Source organism: Hoplias malabaricus, chromosome 1, assembly GCF_029633855.1.
Source record: "Hoplias malabaricus isolate fHopMal1 chromosome 1, fHopMal1.hap1, whole genome shotgun sequence".
NCBI classification, from domain to species: Eukaryota; Metazoa; Chordata; class Actinopteri; order Characiformes; family Erythrinidae; genus Hoplias; species Hoplias malabaricus.
In genome coordinates, this window is record NC_089800.1 from 47,690,994 (window position 1) to 47,715,059 (window position 24,066).

Consider the following 24,066-nt stretch of genomic DNA (forward strand, 5'->3'; position numbering starts at 1 on the left):
TAATTATTCACAAATATGTGAACACTGGAGATATTATACTGCATGTTTGAACCTGTCTTAGATTCATTCTGATTGTTATTATTTATTCGGATTTTAAATGTAGGAAACACCATCATCATTTAAACCTGGGTTGTCCACACTGTACACGTTCATTTTAATATTTCAGGTCTGTAATTACATTGCCATGGGTGTTTGAATATTACTGGGGAAGACAGTACTTTTTTTGTGAACTGTAAAATCACTATTGTTTGAATGATGGCTGTGCTGAACCGGTGACTGTAAGGCTCCATTTTTCATTCAAACAAAAACATGCCCTTTTATTTTGCACTCTGGCGCCATCTAGAGTCTGGACAACAAAGACTGGCTTCTTCTTTTAAAAAGAGACGCTGTTCATCTGTTCCTAAGTCATTGTAACACACAGTTTGCAGTGGGTGACAGGTCTGGATTAAATAAGTGCCCAGACACTTGTATTAAGAAGTCTTACTGAAATAAGCAAGGACTACCCAGAAATAGAAGTGTAGAAACTGTATTGTTCAGCATTAATTGTGCCTTAGATGTGCAAGTCGCCCATGTCATGTGCAGTAACGTGACCCTATACCATCACGGATGCTGGCTTTTGAACTGTGGGTTTATAATAGGGTGACCAGACGTCCTATTTTCGCCATATACATATCCTCTTTTCGGGACCTAAAAAGGTCTAAATCTCCAAACCTATCCGGGATTTTGCCGTCTACAGTTTTCCCCCTGTCCCAATTCTCAGAAAAAAGCCCTCATCCCTTGCTTAAAGTTTGCATTTCAATGACGTATGATGACGTTGTTGTAGGTGAGCAAAAGGGGCGCGCCGGGATCAAGTGTTCAAGGGGTCGGAGCTCAGAGCAGAAATGGGACACACTTCACCGCGCGCACATTCTTGTGTTTACATCACTTTTAGCCGAGCTCCACTACACATCACAGTATTTACTGGAGCCTCGATCAGAAATGTGTTGAAAGTTGTTAAGGTAATTTATCATAGTCTCTTCTTCGTATTTTGAAGCATTTCTGTGTCACACGAGCCTTTCACTTTCTGCTGTATATTTTACAAAACGGAAAGTCGTCACTTCTGTCCTTATAACGTCACAAATACACGGACACACCTGACCGTTACTGACTTTCTGACGAGTTCATCAAGTCACACCTGCGCAGTTTTTCTGTTTAACATTAACTTTAGAAGAAAACAGGCCAAATCTCCGGATCATTAAAACCGGGACAGGGGAGAGACTGAATTATAGATATCACATTTTATCAGCCAGACCTTATAAAATATGAAATATAAGTATTTTTACATAAATGTCTGGATCCCAGCGATGCTCTGATCATTTATCAAGTCTATTTTATTTTTGATTGGTAAAATGTGGTGCTTGCTTTTAGTAACGTTAAAAAAAGCACAGTTAAAAGTTAAACTCGTCAGTTTCTGTCATGATCATGAGTTTTCAGGTGTAAACAAGTGCTTTAATACACGGCTTCAGTTTTGAAGTGTGGTATAAACAGAAAGTAACAGGTTTCAGTGATAATGAACTGTCAAGAAATGACAAAAATATTATTTTATTAATTTTGCTTAGGGCCAAATGTTGAATGGCATGGAATCTGTCCAAAAAGGCATTTGTTATTTATCTTGTTAAAAGAGCATCTGTTTATGCATTAAATTTCCGCAGCATAGTTGCATGGTTATGGAAGCATTTGTTTCTGCCAACCTGCCCCATGTGCCTCAAATATGGTCACTCTAGTTTATAACTTACCAGATGGTCCCTCTCCTCTTTAGTCTGGAGGACATGGTGTTTATAAATTCTACAGGACACTTTTCTACATCAGCTCAGTCCATCATAAATAAACTCAAGCACAGAAATTTGGCAGTGTTTCTTATTCCTTACAACTCTGAATCACTGGGTGCAAGGCAAGCACCAGTCCATCACAGAATATCACACACTCAAACATGTGTTAGGTGCATTTTAAGTTACAAAACATTACTTTTGAACTGTTTACTTACTTGCCCCCAGGGTTTTTTACAGGGTGGTGAACCCCTCCCCACATTAACTTCCGAGATGCTCTTTTTAAATCCAATCTTGTAACTGACCTGTCTTTTGTTGCCCTGTCCAACATTTTATAGGTGTTGTTGGCATCAAATAAATAACACATAAATTATGCTGGTATGAAAATAAAATAAAATAAAACAAAACACACTAGAACCAGTATCATTCAATTTGTATAGTTTCCTCCTGGCCCTATGGTTACCATTAGAGCCCAATAGTGACAACACACTCTCACACTCTCTCTCTCTCTCTCTCTCTCTCTCTCTCTCTCTCTCTCTCTCTCTCTCTCTCTCTCTCTCTCAGGTCACCAATTAAATGTTTATTGTTCTTTATATTGTAATGGTATCATTGCCTCAACATGAAAGTAACTTCAATTACTGAGTTAAGCCTGCAATTCTAACTTGGGTGTCACTGTAGTCATATCGTGTGTAGAGTAACATCAAAGTTATCAAAGAAGATTTTTCTAGTCTGTTTTTTATTATTATTATTGTTCACATCAATAGTTAACAACCACAACAAAGAATACATCATTCATAGGCAAAACAGATCAGCTCAATATACCCGACACACGGCTGATGCCTAAAATCCATAATGAATAAAATTCTGTACACACTGAACCCTAACAGATACCGGGGACTCCGAGCTGCCACACTGGAGTGCTCTATGCTAGTACATGCCAACGTGAACCTACTATTCGGTTTCACAGATACAACAATGATTGACATTCAAAAGCAATATGAGGGGAGCATCTTGTGAGAAGAATCACAGAGGTCAATGTTGACCTCTGATCTCTTTTCCCACACTCCTGACTAAAGGACACTCAAGGACACATCTGCCTGTCACAAGTCCTTCTCGTTTTGTTTCCATGAAATCAAGGTCAGTTGATATGAATGTATAGGAAATATTTAAGATGATCAACACTGATCATGCATGTATAATCAGTGCTTAATATGTTGTAGTTTTTCTAGAGTGAATAACTTTCCATATATTTAAAATTGTAATAAAAATACTGTTAAGGTAATTATTGCTATATAATAACTTTAAGAATTAAGAGTTATGTAGTTTGTCCAAAATACTATCAACACAATTTTGTCTAGCAATCTCAGTAGTTGTATAGTAACTTTCTGCTTTCCTGATCATAGGAAACTAGAGAATATTTTCAGACCTTTCTGCAGCTGGATAAATAGGGACCTTTGAAATTATTATGTGATAAGTTCAAGTTTAACATTAATGTGTAATTGGGTGGTGGTGAAAACATTATATATGTATGTGTGTGTGTGTGTGTGTGTGTGTGTGTGTGTGTAAACTGGAATTCTGGAATTCAGTGCTTGGCTGAATTTATTTAAAAAAATACTTGGTAGTTTTAACATTTCATTAGTCACACTTGACCATCATCTGGCACAAGCATTCACACAGAGCATGCATAATTCACAAACTATGGCAAGGCTAAGTGTTGCTTAGCAGTTTCAAATACTTTGTAGTAACTAAACTGTACAATCAGAATCAGAAAGAAAAAATCTTTAGACCTTCTTTTACCCTGTCTGACTCTATCGGTGTGCTTTTGGGTCACAACAGATGATACAGTTTGATGTAAACTGAATACAGACTGCAGTACAATGAGGCATGATGTTTTATCGAGTGCATACTAAATATATTTATGATTATAAGTTTATTTAAGCTTTTGTATTAAACTGTCCCAGTTCACAAGTCGCTGACAGTATTATTTCTGTATTTAATGTGCCATATTTAAGAATAAATGATAAAATCTGATGCCATTCTGGACAAAATTAAATTCATTTTATTTTCCAATGCATACAATTTATTGCTGCCTACTTTTTCTGTGCATCATGCTCATCACACTGGCTGCTGTCACACATTCGCTAAAATACCTAACAATGGATTGTCTTGCTTTGTAATATCCAAACATGTGAAGATGTTTTACCCACTCTCTATTTCCACTTAATTAGTCTTTTCTACCTCACAAAAGTAGAATAAAAACACTACACAAAAACATTCGTTTTGTTTTTAAACCATAAAATACTGCCCAGAGACAGGTTCATGCCTTCAAACCTTTTCATTGTTTCACTGTATCAGACTATCAAGCATCTTGTGATGACAACACAAACTCTGAGATATATTTGCACACAGTTGTGTATGATTGTATGAATGCGGGGTGGGCAGCATATTCTCCTATCACTATTATTAGACATTAATTGTTGGCATCCACTGTAGTTTACCACATCTCTGAGTGTGAGACTGTTACACTTTGAAGCTTGTGTGACCCCTGCACTGTACACTAGACACAAAGAGAACTACAGACAGGACAATTATAAATATATTCACGTGCTCACACTTGCTTGGATTTTACACAGTATGTATATGCTGCATTCTGAATCCACTCCGCAACACCTTAACATTCACACAATGTTTATAGTCTAAACAGGCCTTCTCGGTGATTTACATTTAAACTGCATCCCCAAAAAGACTTCCCGTATATCACTGAAGAGACGGCTTGTGGGTTAATCACGAGGAAGGTGCTTGCTTCTAAATATTTTGGGCTGGGTTTTAATCTTATATACTATTACTCTTTCACAGATGTATATTAATAACAATAAAGGGTCCACTAGCTCACTTCTTTATCAGTATTACTAGTAATGACCAGTGATAGCTGAATTTGAAATCTGTGATACACTGGGCCCAACAAACCAAGACTGACTAAGCTAACAACAGCTTACACAGAGCATACTTTCTAAAATAGGATACAGTGTATGTTTTGAAACCCAGCAGCTTTGACACCTGAAAAAATACTATTAATTAATTGATAATGTCATTTGTAAATGTCCTTTTAAAAAAAAACTGTGGTTACCAGTGGTTTTAGTGTGCTAGGAGGAATGTTCTGTATATTGAGGAGGATATAGTGTTTTTTTTTTATTGATATCAAACCTCTAGTGCAGCTGTACTTGGTTGAATTGTGGAACTGTGAAATATTTCCACAACTATTGGAAAGAGTGGATCAAATCTTGGATAGATTAATATTTAAGAAGATTCCTTTTATTATGTAGAAGTTCTTCACAGTAGAACAGGCAAATTAATAAATAACTCAATAACAGTATTTGGGTAGATACTATTGGGCAAATTTAATGTAATATTAAAATTATTAGATTGTCCTTTCATCATATAGTTACATATAAATAGTCAAATGCTCAGTTCTTCGGGCAGCACTTTCACAACCATATCAATGGAGGTTGTGCATAACTCTCCTGTTTAGGGTCAAGGATGAGATGGACCTGATTTTTTTACCTTTATCATGCATCATCAGCATGTTTACTTTCTGCAGTCTACCCCTGCAGTCTACCCCTTATCAGGATTAAAACTTTTAATCTTTATTCTTACCCTCTTCCTTTTAATCCTGCCCATTTAGCATGTGCGATGGGCCTTTCTCGCTGTGCTGTACTACTGTAAAATTTGACTTGTGAGTGTTTAACTATGGTCCTGTTATCAAACTAACTACTTTGTTATCATAGAGCTCAGAGAAATACAGACATAAGAGTAAGACAAATGAATGGTTTGACTTACTGTTACTGTAATCTATGCACATTACAGTGTTACGGTAAAAATTCTATTATTCAAGCAGCCTACACGTGTCTAATAGTGTTCTTCCTGGTAAACGTGAGATTATAATCTATGGAGGAAGGATGTTAGGAGTACATTTTATTTGGGTTTAACAGACTCTCTGGCATGCTTGTAATACAGGGGGCTTACTGACTGCCATAATCATTTAACAAGACACAACGGAAGTGAACCCTAGGTTTGCCATAGAAGAATACTTGCTACCAAAGGGAAGGAAAATACAAGTTTACTAAAATCTTGGAGGTATGCACTGTAGTGTCGATACTAACGCTGTGGATTCAGTGGCAGTAGAAGACAGTGCAGTGTCTGGTTAAAAGGATACTGGCACTGAACACAACTTAATCCTACTCAGTGGTTTCCATTTTATATTCAACATCCAAACTGCAATCCTCATATATCCATCCTGAAACTAATTCCTTTGTGGTCAAGCACTTTATAAGCATATAAGCACTTTATAAGCAAGTTCTGCCAAATATTCATAAGCAATAATCTTTTGTCTGACTCAGCCTCATTTGGTTTGGGGATTTTTGGCACGGATCGAGTCCCATTAGTGTTTTGGGGTGGCTATATGAGGTCAACCAACGTCCTGAAGTTAGTCAAGGAAACCAAATCTTTATTATTCTTAGTGAGACCACAAACCTGTCAAAGCCTTGCCTTGAAATCTGAGCTGTGTGTATCTGGGGAAACAGAGAAAATGGTTAAAGAAGAAAGAAGAGGCTTTTGACAACGGTGAGATAAATGCAAATTTTTTAAAATGTCTGCTTGTGTACTGCTAGTGTACTGGTTTGAACCGATTTCCTGGCAATTAGATGCAGAAGGCTGGATTGAGAAAAGGGAGACTGTGGACCCCAGAGAAACACTGCGAGAGCTGTTGCAATGTGGGTGGGAGGTGACTGCCACTCGGGGAGGGGACCAGGAGATGATATTGGTGCCACGGTCCGTGTAAGCTTGTGCATCATCTTGGAAGCTCAGCTTATAAGATTCAGTCTGTGGGATAGAAAATACAGAGGTAGCACACAATTTAGCCTATGTGGTGAGTGACTGGATTTTCCCTCTACATTCTGGAGCTCCAACCCACCCACACACTGTGAAATAAAAGAATCCAGTCAGATATTGTGATCAGCCTAAGTCTATTGTGAAAACCTACAATAAAACAAGTTGCTGCTTTCTATGTAGATAGCTGGATATTTAGAGTTGTCCTGCCTCCTTGTTGGAGGCTCTCCTATCAAAGCACTGGACCCACATTTATGTGAGATGGCAAAGACAAGGCTGACTAACACAACAGGTGTGGAGAACTAAATGTACTGAATAAATATGGCAAAAACAAGATCAGAAAAAAATAAATAAAATAAAATAACGGCTAAAAACCAGAGCCTCTGCTCCTTACTCCTGGGTCCTAATGCTGAGCTTAGCTGTATGTAACTACGTAGTCACTAGTCACATGTTCCAATCAGCTGTAGCAGGGTGGATGGTAAGTTCCCAGTAAGATCAAGAAAGTCATTAACCTGCCAACATTTGTTAGCTTTGTTGTACTAGCATTATTCAACATGTACAGTACAAGAAAGAATATTAAACATTCTGTTAGAAGATCTACAAAAATGTAAAAATATTCAAAACCTTGAAAAATTTTCAAATTTTAGATTGGACTGTTTGTCATGAAATAAAGGGCAGCTACTCATTTCAAATGGTGTTTAAATGTGACAAACCAAATAATTATATAATTTTAAGGTGTCCTTAAGGATAATGATTAAAACAGGAGTAAAAACAACAGGGATAACAGAACAATAACAATATAAAAACAGAAAGACTAGATAAAATACTGAAACAAAGAGGACACGTCTGATATTAACTTACTTGTCGCTGGGATACGTTTATCCAAACCCTGTGAAATCAAGTGCCCCTCTTGAATAGCAGAAGAACTTTCCTTCATCCCATTCTCCTTGGTCCCTTTATCTGCCTGTGTCGGGGGTTTCGCTGTAGAGGCAGGCGAGCTTACCTCAGACTTCTGCTGATTCCCTCCAGCCTGGAAACACAGTACAAATAAGCTCTACATTTTCAGATAAGATAACATGAAGACAGAGAAAATCTGAACTGAGGCTGTCTTTAGGTAAAGAAAGCTGTTAAACAGGTCTTTTTACACTAGTAGAAATATAGCTTTCATGATGTATAATTGTTTGTATATTTATAATTAAGAACAACTGAACATTTTGTCTCCTCTGTGGTTGTATAATGGCCAATTTGCTCATGTTCCTGCTGTGGACAGTCTACTGAGACAGTCAAGGCTGGAAGAGCATGCTAATTTTTAGCAAATAGCTCCTCTCAATTTTTAATGTTTTTGATAACTAAAAATGTATGCTAGAATTATTTTGGTGTGTATAACAGGCAGAAAAAAAACTGTGGAATTTATTCTCAGGAACATACTTTCATCTTTTATTCTAATCATGCCTTTCAGGGCTTCCGTACTTTTCAGATAAAAAATATTAAAACATACAGAGATTATGGGCTATCTAGTAAATGTTTTGTGACTGTACACAGAGGATTTGCTGTATATGGAATAATGCAGTTGTTAGGTTCATTACCTTAAGTTGGTTGCCTCCCGGTTCATGGCCCACACTGTCTGGTGATTCATTTTTGGCCTTGTTCTTAATGTCCACCTCAGCAGAGTCAGTCATCTCATCATCACCACCTGTCATGTATCAGCAGTTTCAGAATATTCAGTCACAATATATCTGTACAGAGTAATAAGGTAAAAAAAACAATTTAACTAATCTCTTACCAGACATTAACTTGTCCTTGATGTTGTCCTTGGAGCCGCACTTTGAATTCACTTTGCTTATATCCACCTTTTTGTTTAGAATCTGAACCTGAAAATCATCATATTATACAGGCATTAAGAACATGGGGACTTACTGTGTTCAAGAGCTATCAGAGTTATTCAGCTGTGAGAAGAATCATATTGTCATGGAAAGTATATGTTTATATGTGATTACATTCAATACACTTTACACAATATTTTATTTTTACATACTGGTGCTTAATTTTCAGATAATGATCCTGACCAAGGTTCCAATGCCCTATAATATAGGTCTATCAAAAAGAGCCCTTTTCATATGTGGCTTTATGTTGAGTTTCAAACATATTTTTTCTTTCTCATAAAAACAACAGGAAACTATTAATACTTTATATTATTTAATATAATTCTATAATTAAACACAGGAAAGCTTTCTTACATAAGACAGAAAACTATTTTCAGATGGATTTTAATTGTGACATAGTATGGGGTGTACTTGTATCTACAATCATTCATAGATTGTCTGTAATTATTATCCAGTTCAGGGTCGCGGTGCGTCCGGAGCCTACCCGAAATCACTGGGTGCAAAGCAGGAACTCACGCTGTAGGGGGCGTCAGTCCTTTGTCAAAATTCTGTGCTATAGTTAAATTAATATGAAATATTGTGGCTTGTGGGCTAAGGTGTATTTTGTAAAAAAAAAAAAGAAATATTCCTCTCTTAGTCCTGAACCTGAATAACAAATACAAAAGCCTGCTTGAATATCACATCCAGTGCTTCTAAGCATGATGTAAATTAAAAAGTACTTTATTAGTCAAAAACATTGTTGAATTTTTCAATATTGTGAAGCAAGTGCAGGGCACGTACACATTTTGATATAAGAGTCAAATAGGTCTTTGAAGGAGGTACAGTATGTACTTACATTTCCTCCACCTGGGACATGCTTGATGTTGTCCTTGGAGCCACAACGGGAAGTCACATGGCTGAAGTCCAGTTTTTTGTGGACTATCTGAATCTATGCACAGCACAGAGGGATAGAGTCAAGGAGTTACTTGGGATACTACAGTAAGAACATTTTTAAATCCAATATTTACAATAAATTTAATAAAACTATCAGTTTGTCACCACATTAATCTGTAAATTATTCTGGTTTCTGATTTGATGGGGTGGCATATCAAGATGCCATCATGGTTATTGCAAAGGTGTACCATAGGCTGGCCACAATAAAAGGCCACACTAATTTTCACTAAAATTGCAGGTAACCAGAGGTTTTACCAACAGAAAATGCCATTTTGTATACAAATTACTGTGCTAAACAATACAGTAACCTTGCTCCTGATTACTGTACCTTGCCTCCACCAGGCTGGTACTTCATGTTGTCCGTGGAGCCGATCTTGGAGGCCACGTTCTTTAGATCAGGCATGGGGGCATTAGTGACACGAGTGTTGCGTGGTGCTCGTGGCACGGGAGGCTTCCTTGGTAGTGGAACTTGCTTGGGCACCGGGGGTTTGGTGATGCGTGATGGACGAGGGGTTTGGGTCCCGTTGTTTGCTGGTGAAGCTGGATCATTCACAGAGGAGGAAGTATGGGTTTTAGCTTTTTTGAGGGGAAGGACAGAGGTTAGAAAATTAAAGAAGAAGTTGAAGACATGACATTGTGAGCTAATGTAAGTTTAGAAATCACTACAAAATATGTGAAACTAGACATGGGGTTTGTTAAAACGTGTAAAAATTTCCTCATCAAGTAGCGGTTACAAGTACTTGTTGACAATGTATCTTAACCATGAAATAGTTAACTAATTTTAACATTCATACAGAATTTTTGAGCACAATCTCTCATTCCTAATTAAAGAAAGATGAAAGTTATGTTTAGTCAAGTCTCACCAGAGGACCCCCGGGCAGTATGGGTGTTGTTATTGAACTTTGGTACAGGAGGCTTCCGTTGGCGAGGAGTAATGTTCTCTGGGGTCTGAGTGGAAAAAAATAAATGGAGGATGCAACAAAGGTCTGGAGAAGTAGCATAGTGGACATAGTGAAGTGGGTTGTGTACAGATCTAACAGACTGCAGTCTTGATGTTGACCTAATTTTGGTGAATCCAAACCAGACGGCTCAATGTTTTATGGATTGGGGTTTGCTCACTTACATAAACAACGGATTATGCTATACCAGATGTTGATGTATTTAGTCGTTATGCATTACTATAATAGATGCATTAAAAAGATAATGTAAATATGCAAATGTATGCAGATTTGACAATGACTACAATATATTTTTATCATAGAAAATTCCCAATTATTTTGGTTTTGTAACACTTGAGTGTAAATAAATATTTGTTACATGATTGCAAATTTTTATTGTCCAAAATGTATTTGTTTGTTAGATCCAAAAAATATTTTTATAATTGAGAAAGAACCATTATATAGTGTAGAGTTCACTGCACATTTCACAGGGCACAAGTATGTGGGTGGGCCTTCTTTATATCATCCCAAAACTTAATGCATGCTCATTGTCATACCCAAACAATCACAGGGAAAATGCTCACTTTGGCATCACGGGCAGAGTTGGTGCCAGGAGGTTTCTTGGTGCCAGTTGTGGAGGTTGTTGTCTTGGCGGTAGGGCCTTTTTTATTGGCTAAATTTTCTCCAGAGGAATGTAAGTTTGGTTTTGTCGAATTTTGTTTGTCGGTCTGCATATGATTACATAAATAGGAAAGAAAATAAAAAAGAGCTTAACAAGTACACTCTCTTAAGTAAAAGAAACAGAAGAAAATCTACTGTTGAAACATTTTTAGCAATGGATATAAAATTTTTCTTTTCACCAAGTCTTACCTTTGCTTTTTTGTCAGGACTGATCAGGCCTTTGCCATTAGCTGTAGGAGATTTGACTGCTGTTTTGCCAGCCTTCTCATTCTTCTCATTTTTGACCGTCTTGTCCACCTTTTCATTGCCATTTTTCTTCACCTCTTTCCCTTCATTATTTAACTTTTCAACTTTTTCATTCTTCACAGGTTTATGGTCCTTGTTCAGATTCTCAGTTTTCTTGTTGGAGGTATCAGTCTTCTCTGTCTTGTCTACTTTCCCTAACATACTGGAAGTTTCTATCTTAGGAGAAGTGTCCGTCTTCTCTGTCTTCTCTTTGGCACTCAACGTTTCCTTCACTTGAAAAAGACAGAAAATCTTTTTACAGATATCGTGTACAAAACTTTTCCCATTTACTATCTAAATTAGAAACATAGCATTACACATACGGCAGAAAACAAAACCAAGTACACACCTGTTCAGAGCTTAACTGGAATCATTTGGTGAATATATAATGAAATATTTCATTTAATATGCTTTAATATTTTTCTTTAAATAATCATATAATGAAAGTTGTGTTTTGAACATTTGAAGGATATTGAACATTGCACTGTTGTAGTGTATTGAATTCTGAATGACTAAGAACAGCAGAAGAGTCACAAAGGCTAGATTTTAAGCTAGCTCCTCTTCGTTATTTACCTTTTAAACACATTATTATATATTTATATACTGTTACATTATATTTAAAACAACTCTAATATCAATAACTGACCAGTGTTTTAGAGATATTTTAAGAACTTTTAAAGATTCATTTTAACCACATCATTCATTCATTCATTATCTATAACCCTTATCCAGTTCAGAGTCATGGTGGGTCCGGAGCCTAATTGGAATCATTGGGCGCAGGGCGGGAATACACCCTGGAGGGGGCGCCAGTCCTTCACAGGGCAACACACACTCACACTTACGGACACTTTTGAGTTGCCAATCCACCTACCAACGTGTGTTTTTGGACCGTGGGAGGAAACCGGAGCACCCGGAAGAAACCCACGCAGACACAGGGAAAACACACCAAACTCCTCACAGACAGTCACTCGGAGCGGGACTTGATCCCACAACCTCTAGGTCCCTGGAACTGTGTGACTGTGACGCTACCTGCTGCACCATCGTGCCGTCCTTATTAATTAATTAATAACAAACAAATAAATATTTTGCACTGATGAGATCTTAGAGAGGCCTGTTCTCATCATGAAATAAAGATGTAGGTCACAGCATCCCCTGACAGCTACAGCTTACATCCGCATTTCTCTTCTGTCATGTCACAGCAGGAAATCTGCTGTTGGTAGGCAATGTCTCAGCAATTTTTCCTCTTCACTGCGCATATGTCATTCCTAACAAAAATTCAGCCAGCTAGTAAATGACAATTTACTAAATGTATTAGATGATCAAGCAAAAGATTATTTGCATCATATTACAACAGAACAATCTATAAATGTGATATGCTGTGCATAACCATCAAAAATATTAATATATGTAATTTTATTGATGATGTTATATATATGTTGATGTCATTGTGAGGAGTTGGTGTGTTCTCCCCTTGTCCGCGTGGGTTTCCTCTGGGTGCTCCGGTTTCCTCCCACAGTCCAAAAACACACGTTGGTAGGTTGACTGGTGACTTAAAAGTGACCATAGGTGTGAGTGTGTGAATGAATGTGTGAGTGTGTGTGTTGCCCTGTGAAGGACTGGCATCCCCTCCAGGGTGTATTCCTGCCTTGCGCCCAATGATTCCAGGTAGGCTCTGGACCCACCGTGACCTTGAATTGGATAAGCAGTTACAGATAATGGATGGATGGATGGATGGATGATGTCATTGTGCAATCTAGACTGGAATAATAATCAAAATTTATATTAACAAATCTCTCCTAATACTGTTAGTGATTGATTATATTTAATTAATAATATTTTTAGAGAATTGGTTTTAAACACTTTTTAAAATAACTTTATATGCAAAGACTTTGCTTGCGGCACGGTGGTGCAGCAGGTAGTGTCACAGCTCCAGGGACCTGAAAATTGTGGGTTCGATTCCCGCTCTGGGTGACTGTCTGTGAGGAGTTGGTGTTTTCTCCCTGTGTCTGCGTGGGTTTCCTCCGGGTGACTGTCTGTGAGGAGTGTGCTGTGTTCTCCCTGTGTCTGCGTGGGTTTCCTCCGGGGCTCCGGTTTCCTCCCACAGTCCAAAAACACATGTTGGTAGGTGAATTGGCAACTCAAAAGTGTCTGTATGAGTGTGTGTGTTGCCCTGTGAAGGACAGGTGCCCCCTCCAGGGTTTTTGTGGTCAGTATATTATTTCAGAGTGACCAATCAAAATGCAGCCCCACTGAAACTGAGGACAGCTGATTAAGCTAATAATGCTACAGTAGTCATTAATATAAGCACAAAGTCAAAACATTAGACCAGATTAGATTTGATTCCCATTATTCACAGTTAAATTTGAGTACAACATGTTAAAGATCAGAATGTGTGAGTGTGTGTTGCCCTGGGAAGGACTGGCGTCCCCTCCAGGGTATTCCCGCCTTGCGCCCTATGTTTCCAGGTAGGCTCTGGACCCACCGCGGCCCTGAACTGGATAAGGGTTACAGATCATGAATGAATGACAGTCTTGCATGATACATAATATACATTTATGGCATATTGGCAGATGCTCTTGTCCAAAGTGATTTACAGTTTTATTCATGTTACAAATGCAGGCAGTGTTAGACTTCTTCCTTGAGGACTACCATCAGGGTCCTTTTCATGTTCAAACTAGGAAATCGAACCTTGACCTACTATGTGAAGGGCAGCGGTGTAACACTTTATCAGACACTTCAATATCAGTCAATCAGCCATACATACACATATGCTAAATCACTACTCAAAACGGTTCTCGAGGCAACAATGCCTCTGAGGCAGAAGGAATGTCATTGGTTACCAACCAACAGGCAGGGATGGATGTGACTGATGCTATAAACCGGTCAAGCTCTGCCTAGACCCTGTTTGCCTGCTCTGACCAGAAATGACTTTGGAAGAAATAGACTTAGCTCTGTTTCATAATTTGTTGGATGTGCTGCCTCACAGGAAACTACAGAACTTTATAATGATCTGCTGTCTTTGATTCTGAAGAAGTCATTGGCAAACCACAAGAGTGTATGCAGAAATGTCCTGGTTTATGGCATTTGAAAATCTTGTTCATCCATACCTGTGGGCTGCTACACAGTTACATTTCTTTTGTCTCAAAGGCAGTGCTGCCTGCAGAACTAAATATTTTACACATAAACTACATAATCTCATAAATGTTTCTGCTTAACTTGTTACAGCGGCTAGAATTAATAATAATAATAATGAAAACACTTTGAAATAATGATAAAATCATAAAATAAATTAAATGTTGGTCTTACCTGTTTTATATGAAGGATTCATCAATCAGTTTGGTACATAAACAGAAAGTAAAAATGGAAAAATGTTTATAATTAATTGCTAGCTGTGATTGTAAATATTACTTTGCTATTAAAACCCCAGATGACCCTTAATTGTTGTGGAAAAAAACAGATATTTGAACACATTGTCAGATTAGAAATCATCTGGCAGAGTAGATGAGAAATGAACCTCAAGAATAGGTCTAGAGCAGAGCAAGGACCTGTTTGAAATGGGACTGCAAGTTTAAAAAAACTGGCCTACAAAATGACACTATCATCATCCCACTCTAGATGATCATCAGCATTTACAACCACATTCATAATCAGACAGCTCAGGAGAGCCAAGGTAAAGGATCAGTGCACTCTGGAAAATGCTGTGAGAAAAAGAGAAGCCTGCTGTTATTCAGAAAAAGCTGAGATAGCCAATAAAGAGCAAAAATTTGGGTTGATGCAACACAAGGCATTCAGTGTGAAAAGACAGCACTGACACTTTATTACATGCAGGAGGTATCAGAGAGTATAAAGCACAGGGAGAGTTTGCTATGGGATTTCCAGTCACAGTAAATTCACAAGAAGAACGTTTTCATTTTGTGGTAAAAGACAGGTTAAATATGAATAACAGTAACTGAGCCAAACTAGGGCAACGGCACTTAATTAAACAGCTCTTTTGCAGCACTCTGAGGGTCTTTGCTCAGATACATCAGTGGGAGTTCATTCTGTCAAATTATCAGCTGAAATAGTGCACTGTTTTTTTTCAGTCTGTTTCCTGCAGGCCATCTAATACGGAGTCTTATAGAGAGGATAATTAAAATTTGGATTTTTATCTTTTTTCACTAGACCTCAGTAAATTCATCTTCTATAACCACTTCATCCTGTTGAGGGTTTTGGCAGGTCCAGAGCTACCTGGAATCTATGAGTATCAGACTAGGACTCATTTAAATTATAAATATATTCTTACTCATTTGTAGACTTGATTATTTCAGTTTTATTCAGATCATTTCAGACCAACTCTGTTAAACCGTGGTCACATCATGGATTTCCATGAAAACACTGTTAAAAAAGTTCAATAATAACAGTTATAAAGTGCTTATATATTTAATTTAACTGCTTACAAATTCACTGGACCATAATGAAATTTGAACAGGATGTAAATGCGTTTCTTTCCCTTTCTTTTCGGCATTGCATTGGACATTGCACTTTTAGTTTTCAACTACATACTTTATTTAGAATGAAATGAAAATTTGGCTAGTTATTGATCTAGCTGCTTCTCCTATCATAATGCCACTGGAAGAATAGATGTAAAAATAAATTGATATATCTATTGTGTCCTGTGTGACATTTAATACAAGATAACTTCTCAGAAGCAGTGTATGCTGTGTGAATGTGTGAATGAAATTGAAATACTGTAAGCACTGCTTAAACACTGCAAAGTTAACAAAGTCTGAATTCATAGCAAAACCACTTTGATGTATCTCAGTGCTGCATGAGAAAAGTTTATTCATTTGTGTCCCGTGGGGGACTTCGCTCTGTGCGGTCACCTGAGAATTCTGTCAGCAGCTTTCATTGAGAAACTGTTCTAGAGTAAGTTACTGTGACCCAAAATGGCTGTGGTATCTCAGTAAATTGAATTCAGCTACAGATACAGCTAAGCAGCAGAAGGCTCACTTCACTGAGCCATGCATTAAGGAAATCATCTTCATATACTCTTCGGTGTCACCAACCTTGCAGTTGGGGGGACTTTGCCAGCGGTGGCTCCAGCTGCTTTGTGAGTGAGGTGAGGGAAGGCGACGCTGCATGGCTTACTACAGTGCTGGAGGTAACTGGAGGGGAGGGGGCTGGGCCAGACATAGAGGAACTGTTCTGGCAGGCAGTGCTGGTTTTAGGGCTAGGAATAGAATCTGCAGTAGTCTTAAAGCCCATGGAGAAATCTGGGGATGCATGTGAAGAGGCAGTTACTACAGGGATACTCTGGGTGGGGTCTGGGGCTGCAGATGGTGCCTGACTTGCAACTGGAACAACTGACTTATTTGGGGTTGTGTGAGATACAGAATCAGTTGTGAAAGAAGGCATCGCACTCCTTTGTTCAGTGCTAATAGCAGAATCAGTGCAAATGTCCATGTCTGTGACCATTAAGGTACTAGGCTCCAGTGGAGGTGATGGACTACTTGTGGCCCATTCTTCAGGGAGCTTTTTTCTGCTCTTGCTTTTCTTAGCTTGGATCCGCCCTCCACCCCACTCTCGGATCTCACTCTTCCAGCTTTCCCCTGGACTTGGAGGGGGAGAATCTCCTTGGTCAGTGCTTTTTGACAGGGCTTTCTCGGGAGATCGGAGACTTTCCAACAGACCATATGCCTCTTCCATATCATCACATTTCTTCTTCCTCTTGTGCTGGCCTCCATCATTTGACTCTTCCATTGATGTAGTATCTTGATCTTCATATCCCTGGATACCCAAAGGCTTAGAGGTACTCAGCTCTGGCTTGTTGGGGGAATGGGACTGCTCTTTGGAGAGCATGTCCTCACCTGTCCAAGGTTTTCCCCATACTTCTTGGTGTACAAAGAGGAGAGGAAGTGTCATTTTCTGCCATGCATACCATTTGAGAACAAAGGTCATCAAAAATGCATCACCAAAACTAGGGTCTATCCCCAAATGATCCCTTAGAAAACAAAAATGCAATACAAGACAAAACAGACCTCAGTTTTTGCTACTGAATGAAAGACAACTTTGCAGTTTGCATTTTTAAAGCTTCACTAAATATTTGGAATAAATAAAAGACATATAAAATGCTTTGGAGACCAGCTAACTGGGAATGTAGAACAGGGAATGGGACTTAGCACAGAGATACTGTAGAATTTTTTTGCCCAACAGAGGTTACTATTGCATAGGGCCTATGAGTCTTCCACATACAAAGGCCCAGTTCAAGGCAAGACAAAAGGCCACTCTTTGGCAAGGTAATGCATAATGCATTTTCTGAATGGGTGCACAATTTTCAGAGAAACATTTTTCCTCAGCAGCACTGTGTCTTGTTGTTTTTTTTTTTTTTTTTTTTTTTTTTTTTTACATCTGTGTTAACTACCAGGGTACACATTCTCCTGGTTTAACATATTCTTAACTAGGATAACTGTCATTTTCCTATAGCTAGTCCTTGCAGGCTTTAGTCTTTGCTCATGCTTTAGTGATCTTTAACATTCATTTATTCATTCATTATCATTCATTGGCTGTAAGCATTTATTCAGTTCAGTGTCACGGTGGGTCTGGAGCCTACCCAGAATCACTGGGTGCAAGGCAGGAACACACCCTGGGTGCCAGATGCTCACACATTCACTCACATACCAACGTGTGTTTTTGGACCGTGGGAGGAAACCAGAGCACCCGGAGTAAACGGGGAGAACACACCAAACTCCTCATAGACAGTCACCCAGAGCGGGACTCGAACCCACAACCTCCAGGTCCCTGGAGCTGTGTGACTGCAACACTACCTGCTGCACCACTGTGCCACTGATCTTTAACATTCATTCATTCATTCATTATCTGTAAGCTCTTATTCAGTTCAGGGTTGCGGTGGGTCCAGAGCCTACCTGGAATCATTGGGCGCAAGGCGGGAATACACCCTGGAGGAGGTGCCAGTCCTTCACAGGGCAACACACACACTCACACATTCTGATCTTTAACATGTTGTACTCAAATTTAACTGTGAATAATGGGAATCTAATCTGGTCTAATTTTTTGACTTTATGTTTACATTAATGACTACTGTAGCATTATTAGCTTAATCAGCTGTCCTCAGTTTCAGTGGGGCTGCATTTTGATTGGTCACTCTGAAATAAAATACTGACCACAAACCTCGGTTAATGAGGGAAAACAATCTGATTGTTTTGTCTACCATAACCGTTCATAACATGCCATAGAGCACATAAACATGCACTATAATTATACATAATAAAAGCTTTCATTGTTAATAGTTAACATCTGTCTTACCTGCGAAGGTCTGCAGTAAAATAAGCAGAATTAAACTTTACCTGCAGAGTTGTCCGAGGTGTTATGAGGCCTTGTGTCAAAAGGATTACTGGGTGTCTGGACTGGTTTGGGTGGTTCGTTGGCATGCAGAGCAGATGTCTTCTGAGGTTCAGTCAAGCTGGGGGGTTTAGCAGACTGTAAAGGGGCCATGCCCACATTCATATTAGCACTCATATTCATCGCTGGCTGAGAGAACCCTGTAGAACAGAACAGCAAAATATAGTGCTTCAGGAGATAAATGGCATAAGAGGTATCTTGATTATTACTGTAGTAACTTAGTGAAAATGTCTGGGCTGTTCATTGCCATTTGCTGATTCTCTCCTTTATAAATAAGGTATACATCTGTCACTTTACCTTGAGGTTTAGAGGCAAATTGAACTTTCTTTCATTATAGATGATGCACTCAATGTATTTGACCTGAGACACTGGTGGTCATTACAGAGGGTTGTGCACACAGGTGTGATTGCAGTAGCTAAACAGAGATTTAGCAAAATTCAGAGAAAAGCTTTTAATATAAACTAGAAATATACAAAGCAGCTGAAGTGTGTTTGGGTAGTGAGTTGTGTGAATTTGAGTGTCTGTTTGGAGGGAAACCTAATGTCACTGACACAACTGGAAAAAACTTTTGTTGGAATGACCTTGTATCTGGGCTGGGTTTATTTGCATTGTGCTGTATGGCTATAGGGTGTTGGATTTAAATTGGAAATGTGATGTTCAAACTGCTATAAGGTGTACAAGGTGCACACAAAATAATGAACCAATTAAATACTGACAAATACTGATTTGATGTTTTAATTTAGTTGAAATTGCTGTTAAACAAAATCTTAATATTGTTTATAAAGATGTATATAGGGCTGGGCAATTAATAGAAAACTATTCGAAATCGACATCCAGAACGTCTAATCGACATAATCTGGTCTATATCTATTATATTGATTATTTTTATTCTGTTGTGTCCCCACTGTGTGTTCATGTACTGCCGACCAAGCGACTCGAGCAGGTCGTACCAAAGAAAAACAAAACAATCACACACCAAATATATACAGTGCTCAGAAAACAAGAGAGGAACTAGCTCCCAGCAGCATTAGAACAATATTCCATATTTAATACTGGAGCAGATTTACAGTACAAGCCTTGTCACTGAACTGAGGGTCAAAAATACAAAAACAAAATAATTGTTCATTAATCGTACTCATGGTAAAATGTACAATTAATCGTGATATTGATTTGTGCTCATATCACCCAGCACTAGACGTATATATGTAATTTCTATTATGAAATATTACAATTATTCAAACATAGTTTTATAGCCTATTAGCTATTAGCTGTTGTATAATTCAGATGTCAGATCATCTTCATTATCTTTAACATTGTCAGCATTTGTTTGTATGCAATCTTATGTTCTACCTGTCAGAAAATAGTTATTAAACAAAATTAATATAATACAATCAGTTACATTAAACTAACTGCTATTCATCTTTGCTTTCCATGTTCAATTTTAAACCTCTGAAAGTCTCTGCAGATGTGCAACAGTATATCTTACCTGATATATCTGAACTGAAAAATGGTTTTTCTGGTGCACCAGGGCAGCTTTGTCCTAGGAAACCATGAAACTGGTTACCAGTCTGCCCTCCAGACATTCCAGAAAGTCCAGACCCTGGAAAGGCTGAGAGAACAGAGAAGAACTAATGGATATTTTAAAGAATATAAACGTGCCCTGTGTTTACACTGAGCCTAGACACTGTTATTACAGAAAGAGAGTAAATGTTTTTTTGTTTGTAGTTTCAGGTCCATTCAGATGGATCAGTTCAAGGAGTGTGACTGACAGTCTGCTTTAACGTCAGTTTCAGCTGGGAGAATCCATTCCTAAAACATTCCAGGCCCCATCCATGGTCCTTATCAGGTTTAATGAGAGGAATAGTCAGTGATGGATGATGCTGAGGAGAAGGGACAGGCAGAGAGTGTGGGCCCATTACCATGGTTACACAACCAGCTGTGACCATCCCAGTTCCAGGCAACTGAGATTAGGAATAAGAACATGTCATGCTCTGAGATTCTGTTGTAGAAAATATATACAGTCAGGTTTTTGTGGATTGTTATGTATTGTATTTTACTATATAGCACGTTTGTGTGGATTACTATTAAGAAGATAATTCATATAATATAAAATTCTTAAATGAATGTGTAAATACTTTATTCATTAGCACAAATCAATCCATTGCTCAAAGCCCCTTAAACTAGATATTGTGTTATAAAAACACATTTTAAAAAGCGTTCTAACATGGCTAGAGTTCACGAATATTTCAAGCTGCTCAAAAGTATACAAACAAAAATAAAAATAATAATAAATAATGTGAATCTATGAAACATTAGCTCACCTCCGCTCTTCCCATCCATCTTCTCACCAGCTTTATTATCAAAGCTCTTGGCCTCTGGACTAGCCACAAAATCTTTGTTCAGCGGGTTGAAGTCCATTTCTTAAACTGGAGAAAACAAAAAAACACATGTAGAGATAATAAAAAAAACACATAAGTGACTATATTGTTTTTACTTTTTATACAGCAAATCTGTTTTAATATCACATTTACCTCTGAAAATGCCAGTATTTGGCTGCACAAAATCATTTATAAGGAAATATATTCCTGACAACAATTCCTGGTTCTTTATAGGTTCATAAGTATAACCAAGATCTGTATTTAGAATTATCTGTAGGGTGAAATGATGGAGAATGTGTTGTAAATAGATTTGTAAAGCACTTTTCTGAAAATCTTCAATACAGAACAACAAGTGGTCTTTTACCTTTATGATACCTAGCCTGTTTCATTAAAAGAACTCTTGGTACTGTGTAGAACCTTCTGTTTTACATAAAAATGTGCTGCATAGAACCAGATACAACACATCCTCTATCAATCTAAAAAGCTAATTCAACCATGCAGATGATTTAAATAGTACTCCAGGTTGTAAACTTAGCCATTGCCTTTATTAAGGAACCCTGGAAGAACCCTCTTTTTTAAGAGTGCCATTTTTCATCTTTGATCGAATATGGCTTTTGCTTAATGTGAAATGCTTGAGATATCTTAATGTCAGAGCATTAATGGAGAGCAATTACAGAGGGTTCTGATCTGATACCACATAACAGCATCAGGCCAATACTAGAGGGTAAAAAAGAATGAATCCAATCCAATCCTGTAATAGATCTAGCCTGTAACAGCGCACACACACACTCTCACACTGTGTGGTATGATTTTAGCTGTGCATTTCTCCTTGTGGTAAAGCAGTGTTTGTGTAGTTTCAGCCTCATGGCCTATTTTTAGATGGTTGTCTTAAGTGAAGTACTCCAGGAAAATAGAGCAGATCAGTAATGATACCTTATGTTTTAGTGATGGCACTGGTTCTGGAAAAGAAATAGTGGCATTATGTCATCTCTGAGAGGTTTGTTTACATCAAGGATGGAAACAAACTCAGTGTGGTTTGATATGAAACCCTGCTCTAGAGAAATATCAGAAGTCAGAATTGTTGATGGTGAAGACTGGAGAACTGAATGCTCCTAAAAGCTGCCTGACAGGATGTTACTAAGTGAAATAGTGACATACAATTATTTGATTCAGTACAATTTTTTGATTTCAGATTTATACCCATTTTTACCACTGTCAACATTAGGTACAATAAAAATAATAATAATAATAATAATAATAATAATAGAAATTTTGGAAAGGAGCAGTAAATAAAATGGCTGTATTTGTTGTGTAGACATGAGACCTCTGGGTTCCTGTCATCACAGTTTACACATAATAACCTGCCTCTGTACAATGAAACAATTAACTGTTTCGCACCAAGACACTCTGAATAACTTTGTTTACATCTCAGACAGACTAGTGGAAATTGGTGGGAATCTTTTAACATGAAATGCAAGCACCTCAAACAATTATACTTCAGTCACAATTCGAGTATTAATGTGATTGAGCTTGAGGGTCTTGACTGTCAATGTCAGACTGGACGTCCCCTCTGTCTCGTCGTCTTTTTTTCTGGCGCAATTTCTACCTCTGACGTCACACACACACACACACACACACACACACGTACACAGGCCTCTTCCCTGTGCTTTGAATAGATAGATGTTCACTGGTGGCGCAGCATAGGCCTCCTGCCCCTACATCGCATCACTCACATGGCACCTGTCCACATTATCCACAATGTAACAGAATAAATAGGAAAAAAAAAAAAAAAAATCATGCAGTTATTCAAATGAATATTCCCCTGAGCAAAGAGGAGAAAAACAATATGCGCCATTCATAATCATTAACCTGGTCATTAAATATTAATCAGGCTGCATGCCGACTGCAATCCATTCAGCAACGAAACCAGGTCTGTCAATGACTGTAAACGACTGCTGTGGGATTAGAAGAGCACACAAAGCCAAACACGCCCCTGTATTTGCCATTTTCACTTCATCACGCTCCAGCGGCATTTCGCGTCCCTTTGCCTGCTTCTATCTGCTTGTTTCATGTGCTCCGCCTCTCAGATGACAGACCAGAACACGTTTATAAAGCCCCACTCACCTCCGTTGGGTTTTGAATCCGAAAGGATGCGTTTGTCCCGTTCTCCGCCAGATCCAGCTTTATAGAGTACAGTGCGTCTGTATGACCGCAGACACAAACACGCACACGCACCACGGCCCCGCCCCCTTTTCAGGGCTGAGCCAATCAGAGCTCGGGACTCTCTCACTCTACTCTGAGCCCCTCATCAGTGAGGCTGGATGAATGCTGCTCTTCATCCTCGGCCTCTTTGTCTCTCGTCTTCCTGCTCATGCGTGAACGACAGACTCGTATTATATAAGGTATTGATTTTATCCAGCGAACTGCTCGAAAACTCTTACAGACTGCACTCACTGACTCCCAGCTCTGGACTCTGTGCTTTGTTTTGGTGTCGGGGTGGGCGTGGCACCAACAATGGGCGTGGTCATCAGCATGTCAGTCCCACTGAACCAATCCCAGAACACAAGCAAGGCTCGCCAAGCTGAAGAGAAACCTTCAGTGCTGTGTGGAGCTGACAGATCTCGAATGTTCCTCAAAACCACCCGTTCATGCTGAGCATCGGTTAAAAATAATACAGCAGTGTCACTGCAGGACGGGGCTGGGCATTTATTTACATGTGCAATGTGCAGTAGTAGTTGTGGACAGAATGCCTGTATTATCATCATTATGCTACAGTTTTCATTTATGACACTAATGCTTTTATGCAGTACAAATTATTAATACATTTTAAACGCAGTTGAATATGTAAGACTCTTTTCCAATGTCTCTTTGGGATAGTTTG

The 24,066-nt window shown here is 38.5% G+C and overlaps 1 protein-coding gene across 3 annotated transcripts; it reads right to left on the reverse strand.

Moving 5' to 3' along the window:
• Window positions 1-6,525: 6,525 nt before the first annotated feature.
• LOC136692096 (microtubule-associated protein tau-like) lies at window positions 6,526-23,550 on the reverse strand. Of its 3 annotated transcripts, none has more exons than XM_066665210.1 (14): window positions 23,310-23,550; window positions 21,129-21,233; window positions 20,294-20,416; window positions 18,753-18,947; window positions 16,455-17,276; window positions 11,314-11,642; window positions 11,028-11,171; window positions 10,369-10,453; window positions 9,834-10,081; window positions 9,408-9,500; window positions 8,473-8,560; window positions 8,276-8,382; window positions 7,551-7,719; window positions 6,526-6,683 (listed from the first exon to the last, which is right to left on the reverse strand). In XM_066665210.1, exons 2-14 carry the CDS (start codon window positions 21,223-21,225, stop codon window positions 6,679-6,681), a joined length of 2,505 nt encoding a protein of 834 aa, XP_066521307.1. In that variant the 5' UTR covers window positions 21,226-21,233; window positions 23,310-23,550; the 3' UTR covers window positions 6,526-6,678. The 3 variants fall into 3 exon arrangements, with proteins under 3 accessions (XP_066521307.1, XP_066521299.1, XP_066521316.1); XM_066665202.1 differs by having other exon boundaries at window positions 16,455-17,279; XM_066665219.1 differs by having other exon boundaries at window positions 9,834-10,045; window positions 16,455-17,279; window positions 23,310-23,548.
• Window positions 23,551-24,066: the final 516 nt, after the last annotated feature.

What these genes read in the sequence shown, in the direction of transcription:
- LOC136692096 (XM_066665202.1), bottom strand. Translation starts at nt 21,225, where the DNA reads ATGGACTTCAACCCGCTGAACAAAGATTTTGTGGCTAGTCCAGAGGCC. An exon ending in TTTCAGTTCAGATATATCAG is followed by an intron (nt 18,948 to 20,293) that starts GTAAGATATACT and finishes TCTGTTCTACAG; the next exon opens with GGTTCTCTCAGCCAGCGATG. An exon ending in AAAGTCCCCCCAACTGCAAG is followed by an intron (nt 11,643 to 16,454) that starts GTTGGTGACACC and finishes GTCTTTTTCAAG; the next exon opens with TGAAGGAAACGTTGAGTGCC.